Below are 24,572 nucleotides of genomic sequence, written 5' to 3'. Positions count from 1 at the left end.
TTTAGTATGAAAACCAGTGTCGCCAAACCCACACATTTAAACCGATAGTAATACAGTACACTACAAGTAAACTATGCCTTTGATTGGACAGCTTAATTTGAGTAAAAACTGACTTAGGTTATAAATTCAGCATTTCAATATGTACCCTAAAGCAACAAGTTACGGTTTATTTTAGTATAACATCCCTAGGTATATTAGCTGTTTTGTTTCTCTTTGCTCAGAAATTCCAAATTCGAAAACATTCAGCTACTCCACAACAGAGGGCGTTAGTTTTTAATACATATAACTTTGAACCTCAACACATTAAGATAAGGTTGAAATTTGTGTCACTCTACATTAATGACATTAATTTGATGCTATGCTCTAAGGGATGTCAGCCTTGTTATCGATAATTCACAAATAAATATTATTTGTGCATTTTTTTTCTTTCTATTATATGAGTATAGTATAATGTGTCACATTTTGGAGTATGTTTATTACTACTAAGTACGTCTTTTCATATTTTTATATTTAAATAAAAAACTGAGTAGAATAGTATAAATCTATATTTACAAAACAAACAGAAAATATGCATTATTTTAAATCTTGGAACTGCCGTAGGTTTGATGTATCGGTGGCCTTTGTTAGACTGCTTATTGCTGTTCGGCATCCAGTTAACTCGTCACGTTGCATTAATTATCCATTTCTCTTTTAAATTAGCCTCTTTCGAAAATCTATAAATAAATAGGACAAATGAAAGCTAAGGAAAAATAAAATAAAATTTAATATTTATAATGTTTGTCTTTTCTAAAGTATCGATACTGTCGATATGCGCCACATGCATCACTAATCCGACATTCGTTTGTTTATTGCAATAATATTCCAGAAAGTCTTGTTTGCTGTTCAATCTATATTAGTACTAATTTCTTATGGATTAAGGTTCATTTTGACTTAATATTTTTATAAATTTTTGACAAATTACGACAAGCGAAGTTGTAACATAAAATATATTTAAAATAAATTAAAATAAGACTTACCGATGGTATGAAATGCCTCGATTGCTGATATTATTTCGTCTGCTATCATTTTTCCACTCTAATACCGAACAACACGCCCTAAATAATGAATAAATATGGAAAAAAGGTTTGACAGCTGACAACCGACTCGAATATTTTTCTGCGCACAACTGAGAGCGAGTTAGGTGATCTTACCTTACTAGTGACACGTGGGCCACGCCCACATCGCACTTCTATTTGTTCTTACTGTTCTGTGACAATCGATAATCTTTTGGACATCACTTCTGGTATCACCCGTAGAGCTGTCAAAAAGCAATTCTTATAGTGGACAGACTATAGTCATAATATGTTAAAATGAATGTTTCATATCCTTGAGAATTTTCTTCAAATATGTGTAAAACTTGCATCGAAATGAAATGACATTTGAATGAAATTTGGCACACATATTTGTTTGTTGTTTTATGAGCATTTTTGTCTGTATTTATAAATGTTGCAAGTGCAAGTTTGAAGTCGGTTGTTTTTAACGCAGTTATCACTTGTATATTTTAATTTTTATCAATATTACAGGTGACGCCGGTGCCTGGGGCGTTATGCGCTGTAACTTACACAATATGTCCGGAGTGCATTTTAAAATTACGTGACGCGAGTGCGTTTAAAAAGCAGGTGCAGCTTTGCGAAGAAAAGTTCCTCAAATTTTACTATAAGAAGGCTATAACAGGTATTCAATTGATTTTGGCTGTACAGTAATACCCCGGACTTACGCGATTAGTCGAATTCGCGTAATTTGGGATGCAACTTTTTCATATAAAGTTTCCTTTATATTTAAATATAACTCCATAGTAAAACAAAGTTCACTTTCTCTGTCCCTATGTATGCTTAAATCTATAAAGTTCACTTTATCTGTCCCTATGTCCCTATGTATGCTTAAATCTATAAAACAATTTTGATGCTTAATAGATAGAGTGATTCTCGACAAAGGTTATATTATATCATTTCTATTATTAGCTCTTAGATAAAACGGGCGAAGCCGCGGGCGGAAAGCTAGTTTGATATAAGAATATGTTAACATTTTATAGGCGACCCGAAACAGAAAACTCACTAAATGCCAAGTTTGGTTGTTTTTTAAAGAATTTTTTGCACTAGTTAACAAGTTATTTGGCCTGCCATGTAGCACTTTTTAAATTTGGTTTAGTTCTGAAAATTTGAAGATGGCCTTTTTTTTGTTTTTTGTTAAAAAATAATTGTTTTTTTCTAGTCAATGAGCAAGATGAGCCTGATCAGGAAGTCGAAGATGAACCAGAAGTATATTTTGACATGGGTAAGTTATTTTGTTACATTTCAATTTTTAATCGTATTTAATCCATACTAATATTATAAATGCGAAAGTAACTCTGTCTGTCTGTTACTCAATCACGCCTAAACTACTGAACCAATTTGCATGAAATTTGGTATGGAGATATTTTATTACCCGAGAAAGGACATAGGCTACCTTTTATTGCGAAATATGTACCACGGGCGAAGCCGGGGCGGACCGCTAGTAATGAATAACATTTTTACTTTAATTTTTTTCATATTTTAATAAAATTGAAACAATTTTTTACAGATTTCCCCGAGGAACTGTCACCTGATGAAGACATGCCCACAAAAAGGAAATACAAAATACACGACTATGAAGATGACATATACAATAAAGGTATGGAGTTTTGTGATTGAAAGAAAATCTATACATATAATAAAATCGTAGGAAAGTGATAACTGTACATTGAATTTTTGTCTGTTTGTCTGTATGTATGTACGGGCTAATGTCAAAAAGTACTGCATTGATTTACTTGAGACCTGAGGAAGGACATAGGATAGATTTTATCCCGGAAATTCCACAGGCGAAAACGCGGGCGAAGCCGCGGGCGGAAAGCTAGTAATATTATAAAGCTGAACAGTTTGTTTTTTTAAACTATATTCATTTTTATATAAAGATATACCATATACTAGCTGTGATCCGCGGTTTTACCCGTAGTGCTCCGCTCCTGTTGGTCCTAGCGAGATGATATAATATACCCTATAGCCTCGATAAATGAGCTATCTATCATCGAAACAATTTTCCAAATCAGTCCTGTAGTTCTCAAGATTAGCGTGTTGAAACAAACAAACTCTTCAGCTTTATAATATTAGCACAGAATACATAATAGTAGCTAAACGCTACAGAACGGACACTCTCCGCCTCCCGCCAAAATTAAACACTTACCTCACCCCGCACGATCAGCCTAAAATGGTCCGTATTTTTCTCCAAGGACGATACGCAACGAAGATTGACAACATTAATCAAATAGACTTAGAGTAATTTTATTATTTTGGATTTGTGATTATCGTTTTTCGTAGAAAATGGTTAGATATTGTGCTGTTTACGGATGTATTTCATCAGAAAAACGCGAATTTTGTTTTTACGCTAGTCACAAATGTGCCAACCATAAAGCGTTAACACACACATTTGCAGTTTCTACAGTGTGACTGACAAAATGATAATTTTGTATGGAGTGTCCGGGGTGTGATATTAGTATAGATAAGTAAAACTCCATTCACAGACCAATCAGAGGACGAAGAAGAAGAAGAGAAGGTTATAAAGAAGATTCCCGCCACTACAAAAAAGAAGAAGGAGCCGCAGAAGCAGAAGACGCGAGCGAAGGAGAAGCAGAAAGAGAAGGAGACGCAGAAAGAGAAGGAGACGCAGAAAGAGAAGGAGAAGGAGAAAGAGAAGCAGAAAGAGACAGACGAGACGCAGAAAGAAGGTAATCTTTTTTTTGTTTGTATAACGGTGCATTTAGATCAAACGAACATTGAGCAAGAGCATTCTTTCGTGATCAGTATTGTTCAGTATTAGAACATGGTATAGAATCTTTTTGAACGCACTAAGAACAATGAAAGAATGCTCTACGCCTGTTTACACTAAAATAATTTGACATAGTGGGGTTAGAATGAGCATTTGATCATTTGATCTCAATGCACCGTAATATTGATTCAAGCGAGAGGCATTAATTGATACAACTCATTTATTTTATTCAATATGGCTTCTTCTAGAAGCACTTTTAAATCGGCAGTATCTATGGAGAAGAACCGGCATGAAACTACATAGTTGCTCTTTTAAATCTAGTCATATATTTTGTGAAGTCCCATGTCCCCTAGTGGGGTAAGGGAGAGATGCATTTTACATGTTTCGCTGATCGATTTTCATTAGGGACAAGTTCTTTAGGTGATCAGCCTTCTGTGTCCTGTCAGACCGAGACATTTTTTTTCCACCGGGAATCGAACCCAGGACCCCTCGGTGTTACGCTCACTTGTCAACCACTGTACCAAGGAGGCGGTCGGTTTATAAGCAAACAAACAAACAACAAAAATCAGATCAATGTAAGAATAGTTTAGTTACATGAATATTTTGTAGTTTCTTCTTAGACAGAAAATGAAGTATAGGGAGTTTACATTTTACTCAATAATTAAGCTATTTAATAAATAAAAAAAAATATAATACTCCTAAACTGTTTTTAATAGTTTCGGGCCACTTATAATACTAGCTGTGCCTCTTTACCCCACGTGCTCAGCTCATATTGGCCTAAACGTGATAATATATCCATACTAATATTATAAATGCGAAAGTAACTCTGTCTGTCTGTCTGTTACTCAATCACGCCTAAACTACTGAACCAATTTGCATGAAATTTGGTATGGAGATATTTTGATACCCGAGAAAGGACGTAGGCTACCTTTTATTGCGAAATATGTACCACGGGCGAAGCCGGGGCGGACCTTTAGTAGCCTATATGTTGACCCGACCTGTTAGTAATATTCATGCTAAATTTGAAGTAAATCCATGCAGTACTTTTTGAGTTTAACCCGGACGTACAGATAAAAAGACAGAAATTCTAAAGCTATATTTTTGGCTTCGGTATCCATTGTAGATCATGTTCCAAGTATTCTTTTCAAATAATATTCAATGTACAGTTTTGACATTCCTACGATTTTGTATATGTAGAAATGTAGTTTCAATTAATGCTTCTTGCTTTTATCAACATTGTATACTAGTCGCTCGTCCCGACTCTGCCCGGGTTATATTCTTTTTTTTTCAGTTTTTAATTTCCGAAAACTTTGGATATAGACCCTATTATTGATACTTCGCTGTCTGTTTGTCTGTCTGTCTGTCACCAGCCATTGTTTCATAAACTGTAATAGATTAGGTAGTTGAAATTTTCAGAGGTGATGTATTTCTGTTGCTGCTATAATAACAAAAAATAAAAATTTAAGGTTAAGCAATGGTGTGGTCAACAATTGGATGGGCGATTTTTTTTTGCAAATCGTGTGTAATCCTTAATGTCGCGAGCCTGACTCGCACTTGACTGATATTCCATGTTTTAAACGTTATTATCATAAACAAGTGGAGACAAATCCATCACATTAAAAATCATAATAATCCGTTCAGCCGTTGTCGAGTTGTATGTAGTGTGTACATACATGCAACGATTTAATATAGAGCCTCCGTTCTTTAAGTCTAATCTTCAGAGATAAGAATAATAAATGTAAAATTTTATTATTAAATAAGTACCTAACTATAGATAAAATAATATATAACATAATTATTGTTTGTATTTATCCCGTTTAAATCTGGGCAAAGTCGGGGCAGATAGTATTAAGAATTTATTACCTTCCTATTGACAGCTTGCTTTTGATATTGTATGTCGTTTAGTGTTTTATGTAAGACTTACAATTTTAACATGACGTGCCTACGTTTGTATTAGTCTAAGATCCCACTGCAGGATTACTTCATTCATAGCTTTTTTGATGAAACCACACGAATTAATTTTATAGGCATAAACACGAATATAATATATTATAGTTGTTTATTTTTCTATTTGAAATTAAATTATAAGAACTGAAATTAAGTATGCTGTAGCTAAGCGTTCTAACAGACGAAAGGCAAGTAGCAAACGGCAGAGGCTACTTCAGCCGTCGCCACATGTCGCCGGCAGCAGTCAATTCGTCGACGGCTGCCGTCGACAAGTGGCGACGCTTGCAGTTGTGTGTTGACGGCAAACTGCAAACGTTTGACGGTATCCGTTTTTGCGTGTCGACGGCTGCCGGCGACATGTGGCGACGGCTAAAGTAGCCTCCGCCGTTTGCTACTTGCCGTTCGTCTGTAAGAACTCTAAGCCATATTTCTCTTAGGGCTGATTTTTCAATCCTTGATTAAAACTTATTCATCGAATAACGTTACACTACCATTTCAAAAATGTATTGTAATTGTCCGTATTTGACAGTTCACAGGTGACATTTTAAAATGTTCGTGTAATACTTTCTTGGACGAATAAATTTTAACCAAGGATTGGAAAATCGGCCCTATATTGAAGGTTTACTAAAATGAAATAACACAGTTTTTACTATTCATAAATTAATATATCATTATTTATTACTTTATTATTTTAACTTGACTTCGGTCAATAAACTTGAACATTATCAATATGAAATTATTTTTAATGTTTCTAAGAATATATTTTTAAGCAAACATAAACAAAATAATAACAAAAGGAATTTTTAACCGACTTCAAAAAAAAGGAGGAGGTTATCAATTCGGCCGGTATATTTTTTTTTTTTTTTTTTTTTTATGTATGTACACCGATTACTCCGAGGTTTCTGAACCGATTTACGTGATTCTTTTTTTGTTCGATGCGGGATGGTGTCGAATTGGTCCCATAAAAATTTTATTCGGCTAGGCCTAGTAGTTTTTATTTTATGAGCATTTTTGTCTGTACTCGATGACTTAATTTCAATGTAGCAAGTAACTTTGATTCACTTCCCGGTAACCGATTGAGCTGAAATTTTGTATACGAATGTAAATTGGATAGCGATGAAACATTATCATGACATGGAGCTGATCTGATGATGGAATCGGAAGGTGGCCATAGGAACTCAGTAATATATTGACTCAACTTTATCGAGTTTGGGCTCGTTTGATTCGTGTTGAAAAATACACTAAAAAGTATTAAATAAAAATAACTGCGTTAAAAACAACCGACTTCAAAAACGGAAAAGTAAGAAATAAAAAAGATTTGATATTATTAATTACTACATATTATTTTTATGTGCTATTTATTAAATAGGTTTGAAGTCGGTGCCAAACACTAAGCACTTAGTATTAAGCCCATGCACCGACATCAAACCTTTTTAGTAAATAGCACATAAAAATAATATGTAGTAATTAATAATATCAAATCTTTTTTATTTCTTACTTTTCCGTTTTTGAAGTCGGTTGTTTTTAACGCAGTTATTTTTATAATTGTCAAATAATTCTATATCCTACTTATTTAAAGGTTACTTACTTAAAGTATTAATCGTATAATTTTTATTTTGGTTTAGTTTTCTTATACCTGAATATGAATCCATACTAAATATTATATATGTACTAGCTGTGCCCCGCGGTTTTCCTCCTGTTGGTTTTAGCGTGATGATATAAATTATAGCCTAAAGCCTTCCTCGATAAATGGACTAACACCAAAATAATTTTTCAAATCGGATCCTGAAATTAGCGCGTTTAAACAAACTTTTCAGCTTTATAATATTAGTATCACTACATAGTACCTATAAATCTTACTAAATAGTATCTGTCCCTATGTCCCTTTGTATGCTTAAATCTTTAAAACTACGCAACGGATTTTGATGCGGTTTTAGTATATAATTTATTAGGTTTTAGACAAAGCGGGCGATACCGCGGGCGGTAAGCTAGTTGATTTATAAAGTACAACATATACATTGAATATCTTTATTCTATAATCTATTCCAATAATAAAATTGGGAGTGTCAGTTTGTTCTTGCGGCTAATCTCTGTAACAGCTGGACCGATTTTGACGGGACTTACACTGATAGATGATATAATAAAGAGAGAGTGAAGTCACGAAAATACATCTGTTTCATTGATCGATTTTCTTTAGGGACAAGTACGTGATCAGCCTTCTGTGTCCTGCCAGACCGAGACATTTTATTTTTCTTCGTCTCCACCGGGAATCGAACCCAGGACACCTTGTTCTACGCTCACGCGTCAACCAATGTACCAAGGAGGCGGTAAAAAAGGAGTAACTTAGGCTAATTTATACTGATTTTAAAAGGAAAAGCACATTTAAGCTGGTAAAACCGCGGGACGCAGCTATAACGCAACGGCTATGTGGCCGAATTTAATATTTAAATATTAGATCCTTAAATATGAAATTTTCGTTTTGTTGTACAGGTCACTTTGATCTCAAATATCTCCTCTTTGGTTAAGAATTCATGTTTCAAGAAATAAAAATTTGTATATCCAATTATTTTTTCTTGATCATTGTTCTTTGGAGTCATTCATCTTGCACAATGGAAAAATTGAAATATAGCTTTATTTACGAATAATATGAGTTCTACCGTGGCACGAGTGCTGCAGAAACAGCTCGAAGAATTAACAATGTGTATGGCACTGGTATCGCAAAAGAAAAACACGGTACGGTTTTGGTTCGAACGTTTTCGTTCTGGAAATTTCGACCTTCAGAACAAGCCCCGTGGACGACCCGAGACCAAAATGAATAATGAAGAGTTAAAGGCTATTATGGAAGCGGATCCATCGCAAACCACTTCAGAGTTAGCAGCAGGCTTCGTTGTACGTGATAAAACTGATTTAATCCACTTGAAGCAAATTGGGAAGATAAAAAAACTGAACTGAACATGAATTGAGTGAAGCAAACCAGAAAACACGCGTCGACTGCTGTGTTACATTGCTCAACTGCCACAATAATGAAGGGATTTTAAATCGGATCATTACTTGTGATGAAAAATGGATCCTTTACGACAGTCGGAAGCGTTTGTCCCAAAGCCCCCTGGAGAATCAGCCAAAGCCTACCCTAAACAAAAATTGACTCAGAAAAATAACTTGCGAGCGTTTGGTGGACTAAGGCCAGTGTCGTTCAATACAGCTTTCTAAATTCTGGCCTTAATGGTACAACAGATATCTATTGTCAGCAACTGCAAACTATGATGGAAAAACTAGCTGCTAATCAACCAAGGCTGGTCAATAGCTCTTGGCCACTGCTGCTTCGGGATAACGCTAGTCTACACACTGAACATCGGACGGCCGCAAAACTGTAGGAGCTGCAATTGGAATGTCTGCGACATCCACCGTACTCCCCGGACCTTGCTCCATCAGATTACGTTTTTTTTTCGGAATTTGGATAACTTCCTACAAGGAAAAAAATTCAACTTTGATGTGGCAGTCAAAACCGCATTCAAAGAATTTATTGAATCTCGTGCCTCAGTTTTTTTAATAAAGGGATCAACGAACTTCCCTTAAGATGACAAAAATGCAGCGATAACAATGGTACATACTTTGATTAATTAAATACATTATAAAAAAAAAATCGAATGTAGGTATATTACCTTTCTCCTCAATTTCATAGGACCTAATATTACCATACTTGGGACAGTCCTCGCCATATATTAAGATGTGTTAGTCAAATCATCTTAAACAATATGTAACATTATTACAATGCTTACAATATTCTTTGTAAGGCTGGGTACCCAGAAGAGGATAAAAATATCCTTGCAATGTAATATAATGTTCTTACCATTGGAAACACCTAAAGGTTCATTTTTAAAAGAATTTCCATTTCATGTACTTACAAACATTTTCGCGAATGCCCGACGCTCTGTACAGTGCTCTCAATTTTGGTTAAACCTATTGCAATAAAAGACATAGTATTGTCCCATTTGTCCGCTGAGTTCGTGGCATAGTTCCGTTAAATGATACATACACCAATAAGCTCGTTTTAAAATCAGGTTGTAATTCAACATCGAAAGTCGTGTTGGATTACAACCTGATAAAGTAAACAATTATCTATATATATAATATTATAAAGGTGAAGAGTTTGTTTATTGGTTTGATTAAACGCACTTATCTCAGGAACTACTTGTCTGATTTGAAAAATTATTTCGCTGTTAGATAGCCCATTTATTGAGTAAGGCTATAGGTTATATATCATTACGCTAAGACCATCAGGAGCAGAGCCACGCGGGTAAAACCGCGAAACGCAGCTAGTGTACAATAAAAAACGACGATTGTTCGAAGTAGAAAGTACTCGACTTAATCGGAGGCATTTCCGAAATACCCAAAAGAAGTGTATTATATTGGTTCTAGGTGATGTTAAGTAATTTAGAACTAATTCGACCTCTGCAAGAAATAAAACATAAAAGACAATTGTGTACAAAATGTCTCGAAATCATATAGAACTATTGTGGGACAAACAGCAAGACAGAAGACATGCCTCTAAAGAAACATCCCATAGAAGTTGTCAGCGAGCGTGCTAGAACAAATAGTAAATGATATTTTTTCTTTTAGGCGCGTTGCTGAAGGTAAAATTCCGCCTACGACCGTGCGACTATGCGATCGAAGATGAAAAGCTACGCTGCAAGAAATGCGACAAGCTATTCGTCACAAAGAGCTCGCTCAGTTATCATATGAAAAGTGTGCACTACAAACTGCCTAAATACAAGTGTTATATATGCAAAATGGAGTTCATGACCTTGACGCAGTTTGTGACCCACAAACTAAACGTACACAATATAGACGATAGGATACATTGCTCCGCGTGCCAAGCTTTATTCAAGACTAAGAGGCTACTGAGAAGGCATATCAATGGATTCCACATGATGGGCAGGAAATATAAATGTCCTTCGTGCGATTTTGAGACTTACAACCATAAAAGTTTGAAGACCCACGAGTATAAACACAAAACGGTGAAGGATTACCAGTGCAGGTTCTGTAAGAAGGCATTCTTGAGGAAAAACAACCTGGTCCTCCATGAGAAGATTCATACGGGGGATAAAAAAAAGGTGTGCAAGGTCTGCAGTCAGGCGTTTGTACAGAAGGCCAGTTTGAATTATCATATGAAGAAATATCACCCGGAAGTCGTGTTTTAGTCGGTTTTGTGATTTTCGGAAGAGTTGGAACTTTGCTAGAAATAACGGGCAGGAGTGTTTGGTTGGCAACGACATTGTTTCCATGGTTAATATTTTCATGTATAGGTTATAGTCAAACTCTGAAGCTCGAGCACTCGTAGGTTGGACTGGTCAAACCTCAGGTATGGCATAATGATTTTGTCAAAGCTCAAATAATTGTAATATTTCGGCCTTTTGCTAAACATGTTAACGGTTGTCCGAAAACCGATGTTGTCCGAAAGTTAACGGTTTTCGATTTATATTTAACTTTGTGATTTTTGAAAAAATATCAACTTTTACCCCTTTTCGACATTATTTAAAAAAATTTAGTGGTAAAATGTTATTAAACATATTTTTTCTAGTAGAGGACTTAGCAACATAACATAATAACCCATAAACATATCAATAAATGCTTAATAAGTAATCGTTAAAAATAAACATATTTTTGATTTATTTGCATAAACTAACGTCACTCGAGTTAAAGTGCTACGCAGCTTAAAAAATCACTATGAAGCTAAATGTACAAATTACTGATAAAACTTCCTCATCTAATAAGCTATGCAAAAAGGTATAATAGTCAATATTTAACTGCCTAAAAATAATTATTATCATTATTGGCGCTGTAACAGTCAGAGTATCCACTGTATTTTTTATGACGACCGGTTTTCTACCTGAGTGAGTTTTTTTCACGTGCAAACGAGGCCCTGATTGGTTGTTCCTATTGATGGTGTGTGTTTTGGGTACACTTCTATTTGAAACTCATAAATATGTGCCTTGTCTCAGTCAGTTAGTTTCAACTTTACTTTGCGTTAGCACGTATTGTTTGGTATCTGGCTATTCCCATATTTTCTATCGTTTTGTGTTACTCCCTCCATGTGTAAATAAAATAAAAAAATGTTCCTGCATTCATTTGTTTTATTTTTTCTTTTCAAAGTAATTCTACTCCGTTTTAAGATTCAGCTTACCTTTGTCAAGTTAAAAAAGATTTAAAATTATTTTTAGGCACTTAAATATTGACTATTATATCTTTTTGCATAGCTTATTAGATGAGGAAGTTTTATCAGTAATTTGTACTTGTAATATGGCAATCTCTTTATTGTGTGTATCGAATTACACATTAAATATCTATTATATAACATAATATTATATACGCATTTATTCTCTGCCTATCTATCATTATAATTATTAACATTGTATACATAATTTCACTTTATTTATTTACATTATATACATAATTACATACTGATATTATATATATATATATTATATCTATCATATTAATAGAAATATATCTTTCACATAATATACTCATGTTAAATTTTCATTATATGCAATTCTAGACTGAAACTCCAATAGTCACCTTGGGGTCACTGAAAATCAGTGGTGGTAAGGTATTAATCACCTTGCCATTATAAACTGAGTTGGCTCCATTTGTCAGGTCACTCACTGCCACATTGCCTACTGCTTCTTAGGAATAAGCTTCTTATTATTTTTCTTTTATTTGTTTTTCCTTTGTAAATCAATTTTTGTAATCATTTTATGATTCTGACAATAAATGTGTTTATTATTATTATTATGTTTCTCTTCTCCATAATACTCGGGTACCACCAGAAGGACGGTACCCGGTCTTTTGGAAGGCTTACGTGGAGACACGGATCCAACACGCAGAGGCCCTTTTGAGAGTTTTAATGTGTTATGGGACACCAGCCGCAGCCTGCCCATGACTGCACTATATAGAGATACAGCCCTGGGCAGTCCGCGGCCGATGTAGGACTATTACAGAAAATGGAAATAAATGACTGGACTATGGAAGGGGTGCTATGTGGACAGGTTACTGGATCTATAGGAACTATGGCGTCTGCCTTTCTACAACAAAGTTTGTAAAAATATATTGGCAGACGGTGACTCGCCCTCTCACAGATGGGCCCTCTAAAAAGTCGCTGTAACTTAGCAACAAGAGGGCAACATGTCGTGAGCAGCTAAGGGTGGAGAGGCGTCCCTGGACTGTAAACGACGATCACGCGCTCCCTGAGGGTCCAGCATCACGTGCCCACTCGCCACTTACGCTTCGCATCCACCCTTCGTGCTAAAAGCTCTCGCGACTCCACTCTGGCCGGCCGGTTAAGGCAAGCCAGAGGTGGGGGTCCTGTCCTCGTCAGGCTTCACTCCGACCGGCCGGTGAAGGCAAGCCGGAGATGAAGACAGGGGCCTCCCCCGGGGGCACTCCGGTTCCCGCGGGGTCGCTACTCCCCGACACCCCGCCCCAAGGTGTCCTGCGGGTGACTGATTGCACGGGTGGAATATCTACTGTCACGTAGACAATAGATATTCCAACCGTGGGCGATGGGGTCGTCACATCCCTACGCCCTTATTACTATTATTATTATGTGTCATCCGCCAACACGCACTTGGCAAGCGCGGTGGATTATGGCCTGTACCCTCATAGGAGGCCCGTGTCCCAGCAGTGGGAACGTATATGGGCTGATGATGATGATGATGATGACGAATTTTGTGGAAAATAAATTTTTTTCGGACGCGATATTTTGGAACAATATAGAACAAACCTAGAAGAACCTGGAACAACCTTTAAAATTTTTCTAACTTCAAAGTGTGGTGCCAACTTCCCGGAGGTCAACTACTTTTTGGTTTTTTGCGAATTTTGTGGAAAATAAATTTTTTTCGGACGCGATATTTTGGAACAATGTAGAACAAACCTAGAACAACCTGGAACAACCTTTAAAATTTTTCTAACTTCAAAGTGCGGTGCCAACTTCCCGGAGGCTATTTGGGTTTGGTATCGATCCAGTAACATCCCCTCTTATTTATTTTTTCAATATTTGCAATGTACAGAATTGACCCTTCTACACATTTATTATATGTATAGATTATAATAATCTATAATTTTTCCGATATTTTCAACCGTATCTACAAACCCACTCAAACCGTAAGGCCCTTCTCCCATTACGATACGCACAGGCGATTCAAGTATCCTGCAAGTCTCGGAGACTAGTCGCCGCGGAGTAACTCACATACATTTGTATGTAGGCTCGCACACTACGCTATCGGTAACTACACGTCCGCGACTAACATCGCACGACTCACCGTGTTGGTCGCTTTTGCGTCACGTCTCCCGCGTATCTCTTCGGTAGAAAAATAAAAATTTCTAATCGTCATGAGTAGACATCGGATTATATGCATTTGCATATTTGCATATGCAAATGCATAAAACTCTCTATTTACGGCGTTAGAGCATATTTTAGCCTTTTTCCCCAATCGTACATATTTCGTTAAGTAGCGGGAGTTTTGATTGGTCGACTAACCTTTATTAGCCAATCAGAACGCTCAGCGAGTAAACAAACCCTATTTTGGCATGGTAAAATGGCAAAAAAATACAAATGGGCTCCATTTTAAGTAAATTTTGAGCCATTCAGAATAGGGCTAGATTAGGTACCTTTTTTGGGCTAAAAACTTAAAACACGGGTTGAATTCCAAAAAATGGCTAGATTTAGCCCGGAATGGTCTAAGGTAGCAACACTCGGCTCGCGGGTGACAAATGTCACAAATTTGCGCTCGAAAATTTGGTAAAAATGCATAATTGTATATTGGCACAAAAACTACACTTAATTTCAAGAAAATTTCACTGTTTTTGTCCAATATTTGATTTAAATATATAAAAATAATAAAGGTTTTTTGATTTTGTATTGTGCCTATTTTAGGCATATCAGTCGTTTTTAGTGCATATTTCGGCCTTTTTTAGTGCATATTTGCATGCATATTTTGGCATTTTGTTAGTGCATATAATCCGATGTCTAGTCATGAGTTGTAGTTCTCGTGCGGCTACAAATCTCTAGAATTTATTTTTATTTCAATATATGGATGAATCCAGTACTTCCTACTCTTATGTTGCCGTCTTCTATTTCTATGAATATATTCCTTCTTCAATGAATTCCCCAACGAAAGCCCACTTCACATAGTTAAATTATTTGCCCGCAAAATAGGAGTTTCTTTGGAGGACAACGACATCGATTACACTACAAGGGTGGGGCCCCGGCGGCGCTCGCCTAAGGATACCAGTGATACACCGCCCAGACATCTCGTCGTCCGATTTCTACGCCGGCTGAAACGCGACGAATTCCTTAAAGCAGCAAAAAGTAGACATGCACTATCGTCATCCGATATAGAAGTCCCTGGTGCGCCAAAGACATTGTACGTTAATGAACGGCTTACTAGTTCAAATCGCCAGTTATTTCGTATCGCAAAGCTTCGCTCAAAAGAACGTGGGTTTAAATACTGTTGGACAAAGAACGGCTCCATACTTCTGCGAAAACAAGAAGGAAATCCATCAATCCTCATTCGGACCACGCAAGACCTGGAATCGGCGCTCGGCTCACCGACCTCCGAAAACCAATAACTGTAACCATGGAGCGTTCCAAGGCAACACCGTAAAATTCCTCAAAATTCTCAATTAAAATTATATAATAACAGCTAGCACTCCTAATCAGTATAAAACTTATGTTTTAATTAATTATCGCATGAATATTCATGTATTTTTGTTATATACCGCTAAAAGCACGCAGACACGCATCATCTAATATACAGGGTGTCCCAAAAAGTAGTGATGAACGGAAGCTGGGAGGTAGAGGACCTAAAGGGCTATCCGAATCATCCCCATGTATGTTATGCGATTTTTCGTATTTTCGGAGTTATGACGTTTTTATCAATTTTTCACCTATCGCCGAGTACGATGATATTTTCACTCATGGTGACGTCAATTATTGCGTTAGATGCTTGATTTTTTTTTATGTGCTAAGCTGAAAGATAGGCTAATTCAGTATGGTAACATTTACTATCGTCAGACCTTTGAATGGAATAAAAAAAAGAATTAAATGCCAAGTAGGATAAAATTACCCAGTATGTTCACCACTTCAAGGGCCCGTAAAAAAATAAAATCACTGTTGGTGGGGGTTGGGGTTAATTATAAGATATGAGATTGAGATAAAGAGATATTTATTATTAATTCACTATAATGGGATGAGATGAGATGATCTAGGATGGAGCTCCGCCCGGTGCGGAATCCGAATGCGAACTGACTTATTGTGTGGTAAAATAATAATTAATACATTATAATAAAATATGCAACATCGACGCATTGCATTCCGGGAACATGTATTGTCTGTACGATTAGGTAATCGTACATGTTCCCGGGGGAGAAAAAGGTGAAGGTTAGTAACTTGATGAAAGATGAACTTAAAACTAACAAGGTGATATTACAATTTAGTGTCTATTTACTAAATGATTGTGTTAGTTATGAGTACAAGATGATACATACATTGATTAAAAGATGAAGATACAATAAGTATAAGATTAAGATACATTTGTTCTTTACGATAGGGTTACAAGATTAAGTTACAATTGTTTTTAATAATAGCGTTACAGAGATTCACTTAAGTTGGGAAGCGAGAACACTCGAAAGATTGGCGACGAGGCCTGGTCATGTTTATTTACGCGCACATCACATTCACTAACACTTATCACACAATCACTTGTCACCGGGGTTGGAGGTGGCCGGGCGGGGACTGCGACGCTGGTCGCAGCCTCCACCGCCGGCTCTGCTGAGGCTCGTCGACGACGCAGCTGTCTCCAATACGTTATTATTGCCACAACAACCAGAATTCCAATTAACACATATATTATGAAGTAATGATGAATGTCGTGATACGACAACTTCGTGCCCAATGATTCACTCAGTTTTAGGAGGTCAATTTTTCTTTTTATTTCGTCAAATTGCTTAATATCTTCCGAACTGTTTGTATTGAGATCCTGATCTGTTAATTTGGAGATCGATATGTTTATAAGATGATTTATTGGAGCAATTTCTATTGCCACAAACTCGGAAGTGGTATTTTTATTGCTCGACAGCTTTTTATGAGAAAATAATTGAAAATCTTTAGTTTTAATAGTACAACCCTCCATAACGCTTAACAAACCCGCTTTTGTTACCTTTGTAGAGGTTATTTTATCAGCACAGATAAATTTTATGTTGCATTCATTACAACAAAAATAATAATATACATTAGAGGTCGATAATTCTTGCCAACGATTCGTACAAGGTAATAATGTTGTTTGACAAATTCTCGTATTAGGAATTCTCTTACATAAATCATGATCATCTATTAAATGTCGAATAGGATTTCTGATGTGACAAAACATAGTAGTAGGATTCTGGTTCAAACATGCTTTAAAATCGCTTTCAGAGATCGTTATATAAGAGTCCTTTTGTATGTTGATAGCCGCTAAATTAGAGGTTGGTATCACGTTCACCATGCTGCCGTTTGATATACGTGGGATAGAAATGAGATTAAATATTTCATACATATTCCTTTTCATCAAACCTCTGGTCCAAATAAACTATTAGCAACGTAGTCTACTCTGTCGATTAAACCACAATATATCAAATGAATCACTCATAAATTAAATGTTATTATAAAATTCAAATTCGCCGAACTCGTGCTCAAGCTGTAATATTATAGCGTCGCATTGTGTTAGTTGTTCTCTTATCATGGGACATATTGTTTTGAGATATGAATTCTTTGTTTTCGATGTTTTAATTTCTTCCTTATTGTAGATTCAGCAGCAGCAGCAGCCCATATACGTTCTCACTGCTGGGACACGGGCCTCCTATGAGGGTACAGGCCATAATCCACCACGCTGGCCAAGTGCGTGTTGGCGGATCATTGTAGATTTATTAATAGTATTTATATTTGTAGGTAACAGTGATAGCTTAACAATAGATCGCTTCATAGTAAGATAATCATAATCATCACATTATTTTATTATGTAATCTCTTGTAAAGGGATCAAAGATTTTCGATATTTCGGACAAAAATTGTCGCTTTGTAGGATTTGAGATCAATTCCGCCGTGAACCCGCACTTAAATTGGCGCCATCTAAAAATTAGGATTTGAAGGTCATGTTGCAGATTAGGCGCTCTATACATGAGATCATTAAGGGTTAATCCATTTAAAGTTTTCGAGGAAGCGTTGAACACAACTCGCAAGGCTGTATTTGATGACTCTGCGCGTAAGGCGCGCGCGGTAGGTGGCCTTAAGTCGGCGTCCGACACACAGGGTATCATGTGTCTGAGTTCTTTGTATTTCGATATGAAAAGCTTATACTCGCGTGCTAATTGATGTTGTTTTAAATTTGTTTTCTAATTGCATAAATTAGGCGATACATTTAAGATTTTGACGCACCTAATTTTTCTTCGAAATTTTCTTTCAAGGTCTTCCTGAGATAGATTTAAAGTAAGATTTAGAGTAAGGTTTCCTTCATTTCCCATAACTACTGGATGTTGCTATTTAAATTAAGATTACATTGATATATTCATTTTTACGGGGTATTTTTTAAAGTTGAGATTTGTGAGTCCTGATCTAGAAGCGCTCTCGTGTTAAGGTGAGATCCATCTGCTGCTTGAACCTTGATAATTGCAGTAGCTAGTAATAGGTATTTCCCTGGGGTCACCTGGAGTGGATACTAATGTGTTCATATTTTCTTGTTGTGGGCGTAAAGGTTTCGAACGAGGCACGTGGAACCTCGAACGTGACGCTTCCGGTGTCATATTTTGTGACGTGAAACAGTCATGTAAAAGGGTATTATGATTTTTATTACATTGCTTACACAATATCTGTGAAAAGCATTTCATTCCTTCGTGATAATGTAGGCAGTTGAGGCAAAGTTTCATGTTTTCAACAGTTTTTCTTCGCTCATAAGGATGCATTTGTAATAACGTCGGACATGTATAAAGGCGATGTTCACTAGAATTACACATCGGACACCGCTTTTGTTATATTACTGGAATACGTTCGTTGCGAAATAGCATGATTTGTAGGATATGGATTATTAAAACTCAGTTTAAAGGAGGATGGCCATATAGGACCTGAATGCGAACATTAATCATCGGTGTATCAAAAAATAGTCATTTATGCGTGCTTTTACTAACGGGGTCTAACTTATTTTTTTCGGGCCGGGAAAATGTTATGTATTAATAATAAATAAACTCAAATTCATAACATTTTTTCTTGTTTGAACGCATCCAAACGTCTTTCATTTTTACCTGTGGTATGCGTTTCGTTTTCACAGCGCAGCGAAGGTTAATTAAGCGATTACGTTTAAAAAAAATACAAGAATCTTATATATAAAAATGAATCGCAAAATGTGTTGGTAAGCGCATAACTCGAGAACGGCTGAACCGATTTCGATAATTCTTTTTTTATTATATTCCTTGAAGTACGTGGATGGTTCTTATGTAGAGAAAACATAAATATGTACCACGGGCGAAGCCGGGGCGGACCGCTAGTAATAATATATATTTCTTTGTTTTATTTCGCCTATTATATTTTATAGCAAAAAACACTAAGAAAGATATAATTTATAGATTTAAAAAAAATATTTTTTGCCATACATACATTTAACAATATACCTGAAATATGTAAAACGGAACCTATTTTTTACCGGTTAGACACACAGGTTAAATAGATGACACATGACACGCGTAGCTGGCTTGCTGTTAGCGTCGTTGTGTTCTGAGCGTTTTTCCTGTGTTTTTAGTGGTTTTTCGCGACTTGGCTTTGACTACGGACTCCGATTGATCTTTTTAATTTGACGACTATTTGCTATTGCCCCCTGGACACTGATAACGCTTTGTGAATCGGTTCAGAGTGCCGAGAAACATCTCGTTTGCTACAATGAACCCGAGTCAACGGCCCATTCATGGACGTTTGCAGTGTATTAATTGCAATATCTGCATTAATACGCTTCGCCGCTTCATTGTCCTGCAACTTGACTCCAGAATCATATCGTTAATCAGTAGTTGGATCGATCCGATTATCGTAAGTTTTTTTTGCTATGTATCGAATCATTGATTACTTTCAGCTCTATGAATATAATACTAACCTACAAGATTTTTGTTTCCTTATTTCCAGATCACTGAAGATGATTACATTTGTGAAGCTTGTCACGATATTGCAATGCGTGAGGTTAATGATGCGTTAACCCGTGACAGTGGTGAACAGCAGGTTGCTGGATCCTCTCACCAAGGCCACACTCAAGTGTGTGTTCTATGTGGTCTCTCAATATTAAGGCGACGAAGTGACCTTATCTTGAGAGAAAATGGTTCTTATTTGGACAGAAGTATTGCCAATATTGTTCAATCCAGGATTGCACCACGACAGGTCAGTAATATGCCCAGAAACAAAGCTAGCAATAGTCTTGGATTATAATTAATTCAAGTTATCACAAAGTAATTTATACTAAAATGTCGTATCTTTTATAGATAATATCATCTCAACGTATTTGTCATCCTTGCTGGCTGAAATGCAGACGATCTGCACTTCGAGCCCAAGAAATCGAAGGATTAAGATCATCGACTCCTGTTGAGGAAATAAGACCGGAACCAGATGTTTCTAACCAAGTTATAGAACATCATGTAGAAGCTGAGGAAGACAGGCAAGAAGATGCGAACGTACCTGATCAACCGGTAGCAGAAATTATTCTACAAAATTATAGACGGGCTGCAAATACAGCTTCTCATTGTTTATTTGCTGGATGTGTCAATACAAGTTTGCATACTATTTCTGACTCTTTCAGAGCCACTATCTTGGGTAACTACAAGTTTTATATACCACTTTTGGCAAGAGTTTGTGCAGAGCATTTATATGGCAATAACTGGGACAGTCTGTATGATTTGCCAAGCAGCATTAAAACTTTTACTGTGCAGCAAATAGAACATGTGTTCTCATTTGTTGCTTCCGAAAAAACTTATTTAGACTTTAGTAGTTTAGAAACTATTCAAGAGATAGATGACAATTTATTTTTTTATTGGATTGGAAGATCCAAGCAAGATTTTATTGCATTAGTTAATGAAGTTCCCAGGATCCAAGATACTCATAGAGGTATTTTGGGCTTGGGTACATTATTAATGAAATTAAGGACGGGGGAATCAGATGACAGAATCTCAAAACTGATAGGAGTACCCCGTCGAACAATGGAAAGATTAATGAACAAAGTAAGAGAATTGCTCGTACAAGACTTTGTTCCTAGTCATCTAGGACTCTCACATATTTCAAGAGAGAATTTGCTACAGCATAATTTGCTCTTGCCAAATGGTATATATAATAATGACAATAATGAACAAGTAATCTTGATTTGTGATGGTACTTATATTTACATAAACAAAAGTTCGAACTACATGTTTCAGAAAGATACATACTCCTTACATAAGTACAGAAATCTACTGAAACCATTTTTAATTGTGGCATGTGATGGATATATTGTCGACTGTGTTGGTCCATTCAAGGCAACCACTTCAGATGCAGATATAATGACATCTCTAATTAGAAATGAGGATTCTCCTCTCAGATCATATCTCCAAGCAGATGATATATTCATTTTAGACAGGGGCTTCCGAGACTCCGTTGGCATGTTACAAGACTGCAATTATAGAGCTTATATACCAGAAACACTTCTGGAAGGCGAGCATCAACTAACAACACTTCAAGCAAATAAAAGTAGGTGTGTCACTATTTGTCGTTGGGTAGTGGAAGTAGTTAATGGGTATTTTAAGAGAGATTTCAAATTATTACGACATGAATATTTCAACAAGACTGTGCCACAGATGATGCAGGATTTTTCAATAGCAGCCAGTCTTTTGAACAGGTTTGGTGTTCGCCTAAGAAACAGAGATGATGCTGAGGAAATGTTAACCATTTTAAGAGAACGGATGCTTCTACAAAATAATTTGGCACTAATGGTAGAGAATACTAATATGAATAGAAGGTCTTCTGACTTTAATAGTATAACAGCAGATAGGGATAACTTAATAACGTTCCCTAGAATGGAGATGAATGAATTGATTCTATTTGCTTTAGGAACATACCAGATTAAGCAAGCGCGATCATATTACGGAGAGCATATCCGATTTCATGGTGGCTACAGAATAGAGGTAGCCAGTGAAAGCATAAATGCAATGGAGTATAATTTGAGAGGAAGTGACAATAATATTCTAATACGAGGAAAAATCAAATCAAGATTTATATCTAGGAAGAAGTATTATGTTTATATTTTAATTGAAAATGGAAAATCGGGGAGAGAAGGAATAATTGAGTACTGTTGCAACTGTTTGGTAGGGCGTCGAACGGTTGGATGTTGTGCGCATACTATGACATTAGTATGGTACCTTGGATGGGCCAGATACCAGTCCAACATTTCTGCTCCTGCTGAGTTCTTAGATTCTGTGGTTGTAAGAGAAGATATAGAATAAATTAATAAAACTACTATGCATGTTTTATTTAAAAATCACCTTTATTTTTCTTTTGCATTTGTCATGACAGAGGCTTTGGCAGTGGTATACTTATTTAATAGTACCACGCACATTTCGCCAGTTATGTTTTGAAGACCCATGTAATAATAGTTGGAGACCATACTGCCATCAATAGAATGGATAGAACAGTTTAAAATATTTTATTGTTATTTGCATGGTTAAAAAAATAGCTATGTACCATTATAAGTACGTACTCATTGGTGGACTGCTTACTGTTTCAGGGCATTGCTTTCCCTATCAACATTTTAACTACCAAAACCGCAGAGAAATCGGTATTTAAGTAAATGTTAATACCTAAGTGACGATGAATCCTCATAAATCCATTCAACATGATTTTGTTTATTACATATGTCACTACAGTGTTGTAATGGCTTATATAACAATCAAATAAATAACATAGGCTACGTCGTCTACCATTAGAATTTAGTTATGGCTGTAGGTATAACTCTAAACCATGTTCATTATATACGTAGCCATAACCTCAAAAATGGCAAATAATGTATAAATTCTAAGCTCCACCACTTTCAAATAATATATTTACAATGTGGGATTGCTAAGGGTGGTTAGGCGAACCATTTAAGCCCTATATTAATCATGGTCGCGACATTTCATAGTCAGGTCTTGGTATGTATGGGCAGTGGCCGATGTCCTTTATTATTATAACTTTTAGAAAAGGATGATGGTCAGAACGCTGGTACCGGCGGACTAGTCGCGTGGGCGTTAGTCGAACTCGTCGTATAAATAGCGAAAGTCAAACGATTTGTAACACAAAAATTTTAGAATTTACCGATAGTCCATAAAAAAGATGTAGTCCGCTGGTACCAGCGTTCTGACCATCATTTTTCTTTTTGTCATTGCGTACTAAGACCCTTCTAGACCGCCATCCTGTTACAAATGACCCGAATTTTTGTGTCAGTATCTCCCGGCCTAACATGTGCAATGTGTAAATGTGTTGACGTTCCAGCTCTTCTTAATATATCAATATCTAAATAAGGTCGTACTTTGTATAAACAGTGCGGTGTTCTTCTTGAGTGACATATAGTTTTCTCGCTTGCACTCGTGGGCTTTTACCGGGCTTTGCGCTTATCTCTTCTAACGTATGAAATTTCGTTGAAGTAGCTACATACCTATCTATAGAATTCTATAGCAATTTCTATGCCCAACAAAGCCGGGCTTTAACAGTGTGAAGATAGTTACGATTGCGCGTCGCGCGAACGAACGTCGTGAATATTATTGTTAGTATAGTTTAGCGCGTGATTATACCGGTGTAATTTAGGTTAAGTTTTTCGAATTTTGTGATAAAATAAGTGTCGCGACACAGATTGTATTGTAAATTGTGATGGTTTGCTTTGTGCTCAGCGGGGAAAGGTAAAATCATTAAACTTTACTGTAAAACAACAATAAATTTCTTCATCAAACCAACTCCCGATTTGTGCAGTAAGTCACATAAACCTAATTTTAATTGTAATGTTTACGAATTAATCGATTTCATGAATGAGAATTGGTTAGAAGAAGCCTTCTGATGAAACTTGCACACATTTTAGTATTTACGATTCTTGCTAGTAGTTCTTCCACGGAGCGTGCTTTCTCAGCGTTAAATCGAATTCATAGGTAGGTAGGTACGTATTTAAGAAATACACAAGGCCAAGAACGCCTTTCTGAATTAACAATGACTGTCATTGAGAAAGAGCTGTTAATTGAATTAAAACAATCACATACGTACCTACTTCTATTCCGATGTTATAAAATATTTCCTTCAGAAAGATCGGCGTTTTGAATTAGAATATAAATGATCTGTACAATTTTATAATATTATAATGTCATACAGTTTTATATAATTTATAGATATAGATTTTAATATGATTGTAATGGTAAACGTTTGACTCAACTGTTTGCGGGCGCGCGTGAACATTTAGAAGATTTGATTCGGTATGTTCACATTTTTTATAAGTTTTATAACGAACATACCTACTTAGTAACACAGTGTATACCTAATTCAAGAAAAGGGTACCCAGCAAACACTTCGAAAAATTTGGGCTTGCCCAGTCCTTACACCCTAGGCACGCCACTGGTATGTACGTATATATATCTGTCAACTGTGCCACAAATTTGCCAACCATAAAGCGTTAACACACACATTTGCAATCTCTACAGCGTGACTGTCAAAACGGTAATTTTGTATGGAGTGTCCGGGGTGTGTCTATACTGTAT

The 24,572-nt window shown here is 36.3% G+C and overlaps 1 protein-coding gene across 14 annotated transcripts in view; it reads left to right on the top strand.

Annotated features, from left to right (window-relative positions):
* Positions 1 to 24,572, top strand: part of LOC123702480 (zinc finger protein 652-like) — an 83,120-nt gene that overhangs the window by 1,923 nt on the left and 56,625 nt on the right. For 13 of the 14 annotated variants that reach the window (XM_045650244.1, XM_045650253.1, XM_045650243.1 and 10 more), the window contains exons 2-5: positions 1,563 to 1,713; positions 2,251 to 2,313; positions 2,599 to 2,688; positions 3,575 to 3,778. In XM_045650244.1, coding sequence (XP_045506200.1) covers positions 1,563 to 1,713; positions 2,251 to 2,313; positions 2,599 to 2,688; positions 3,575 to 3,778 — 508 coding nt within the window. Of the gene's footprint in view, positions 1 to 1,562; positions 1,714 to 2,250; positions 2,314 to 2,598; positions 2,689 to 3,574; positions 3,779 to 10,386; positions 12,556 to 24,572 lie in introns of those variants that run through there. The other variant, XM_045650250.1, reaches the window with a different exon arrangement.

Source organism: Colias croceus, chromosome 23, assembly GCF_905220415.1.
Source record: "Colias croceus chromosome 23, ilColCroc2.1".
In the NCBI taxonomy this organism is placed as follows: domain Eukaryota; kingdom Metazoa; phylum Arthropoda; class Insecta; order Lepidoptera; family Pieridae; genus Colias; species Colias croceus.
The sequence above is the reverse complement of the archived record's forward strand: the minus strand, read 5'-3'. Positions and strand labels throughout refer to the sequence as shown.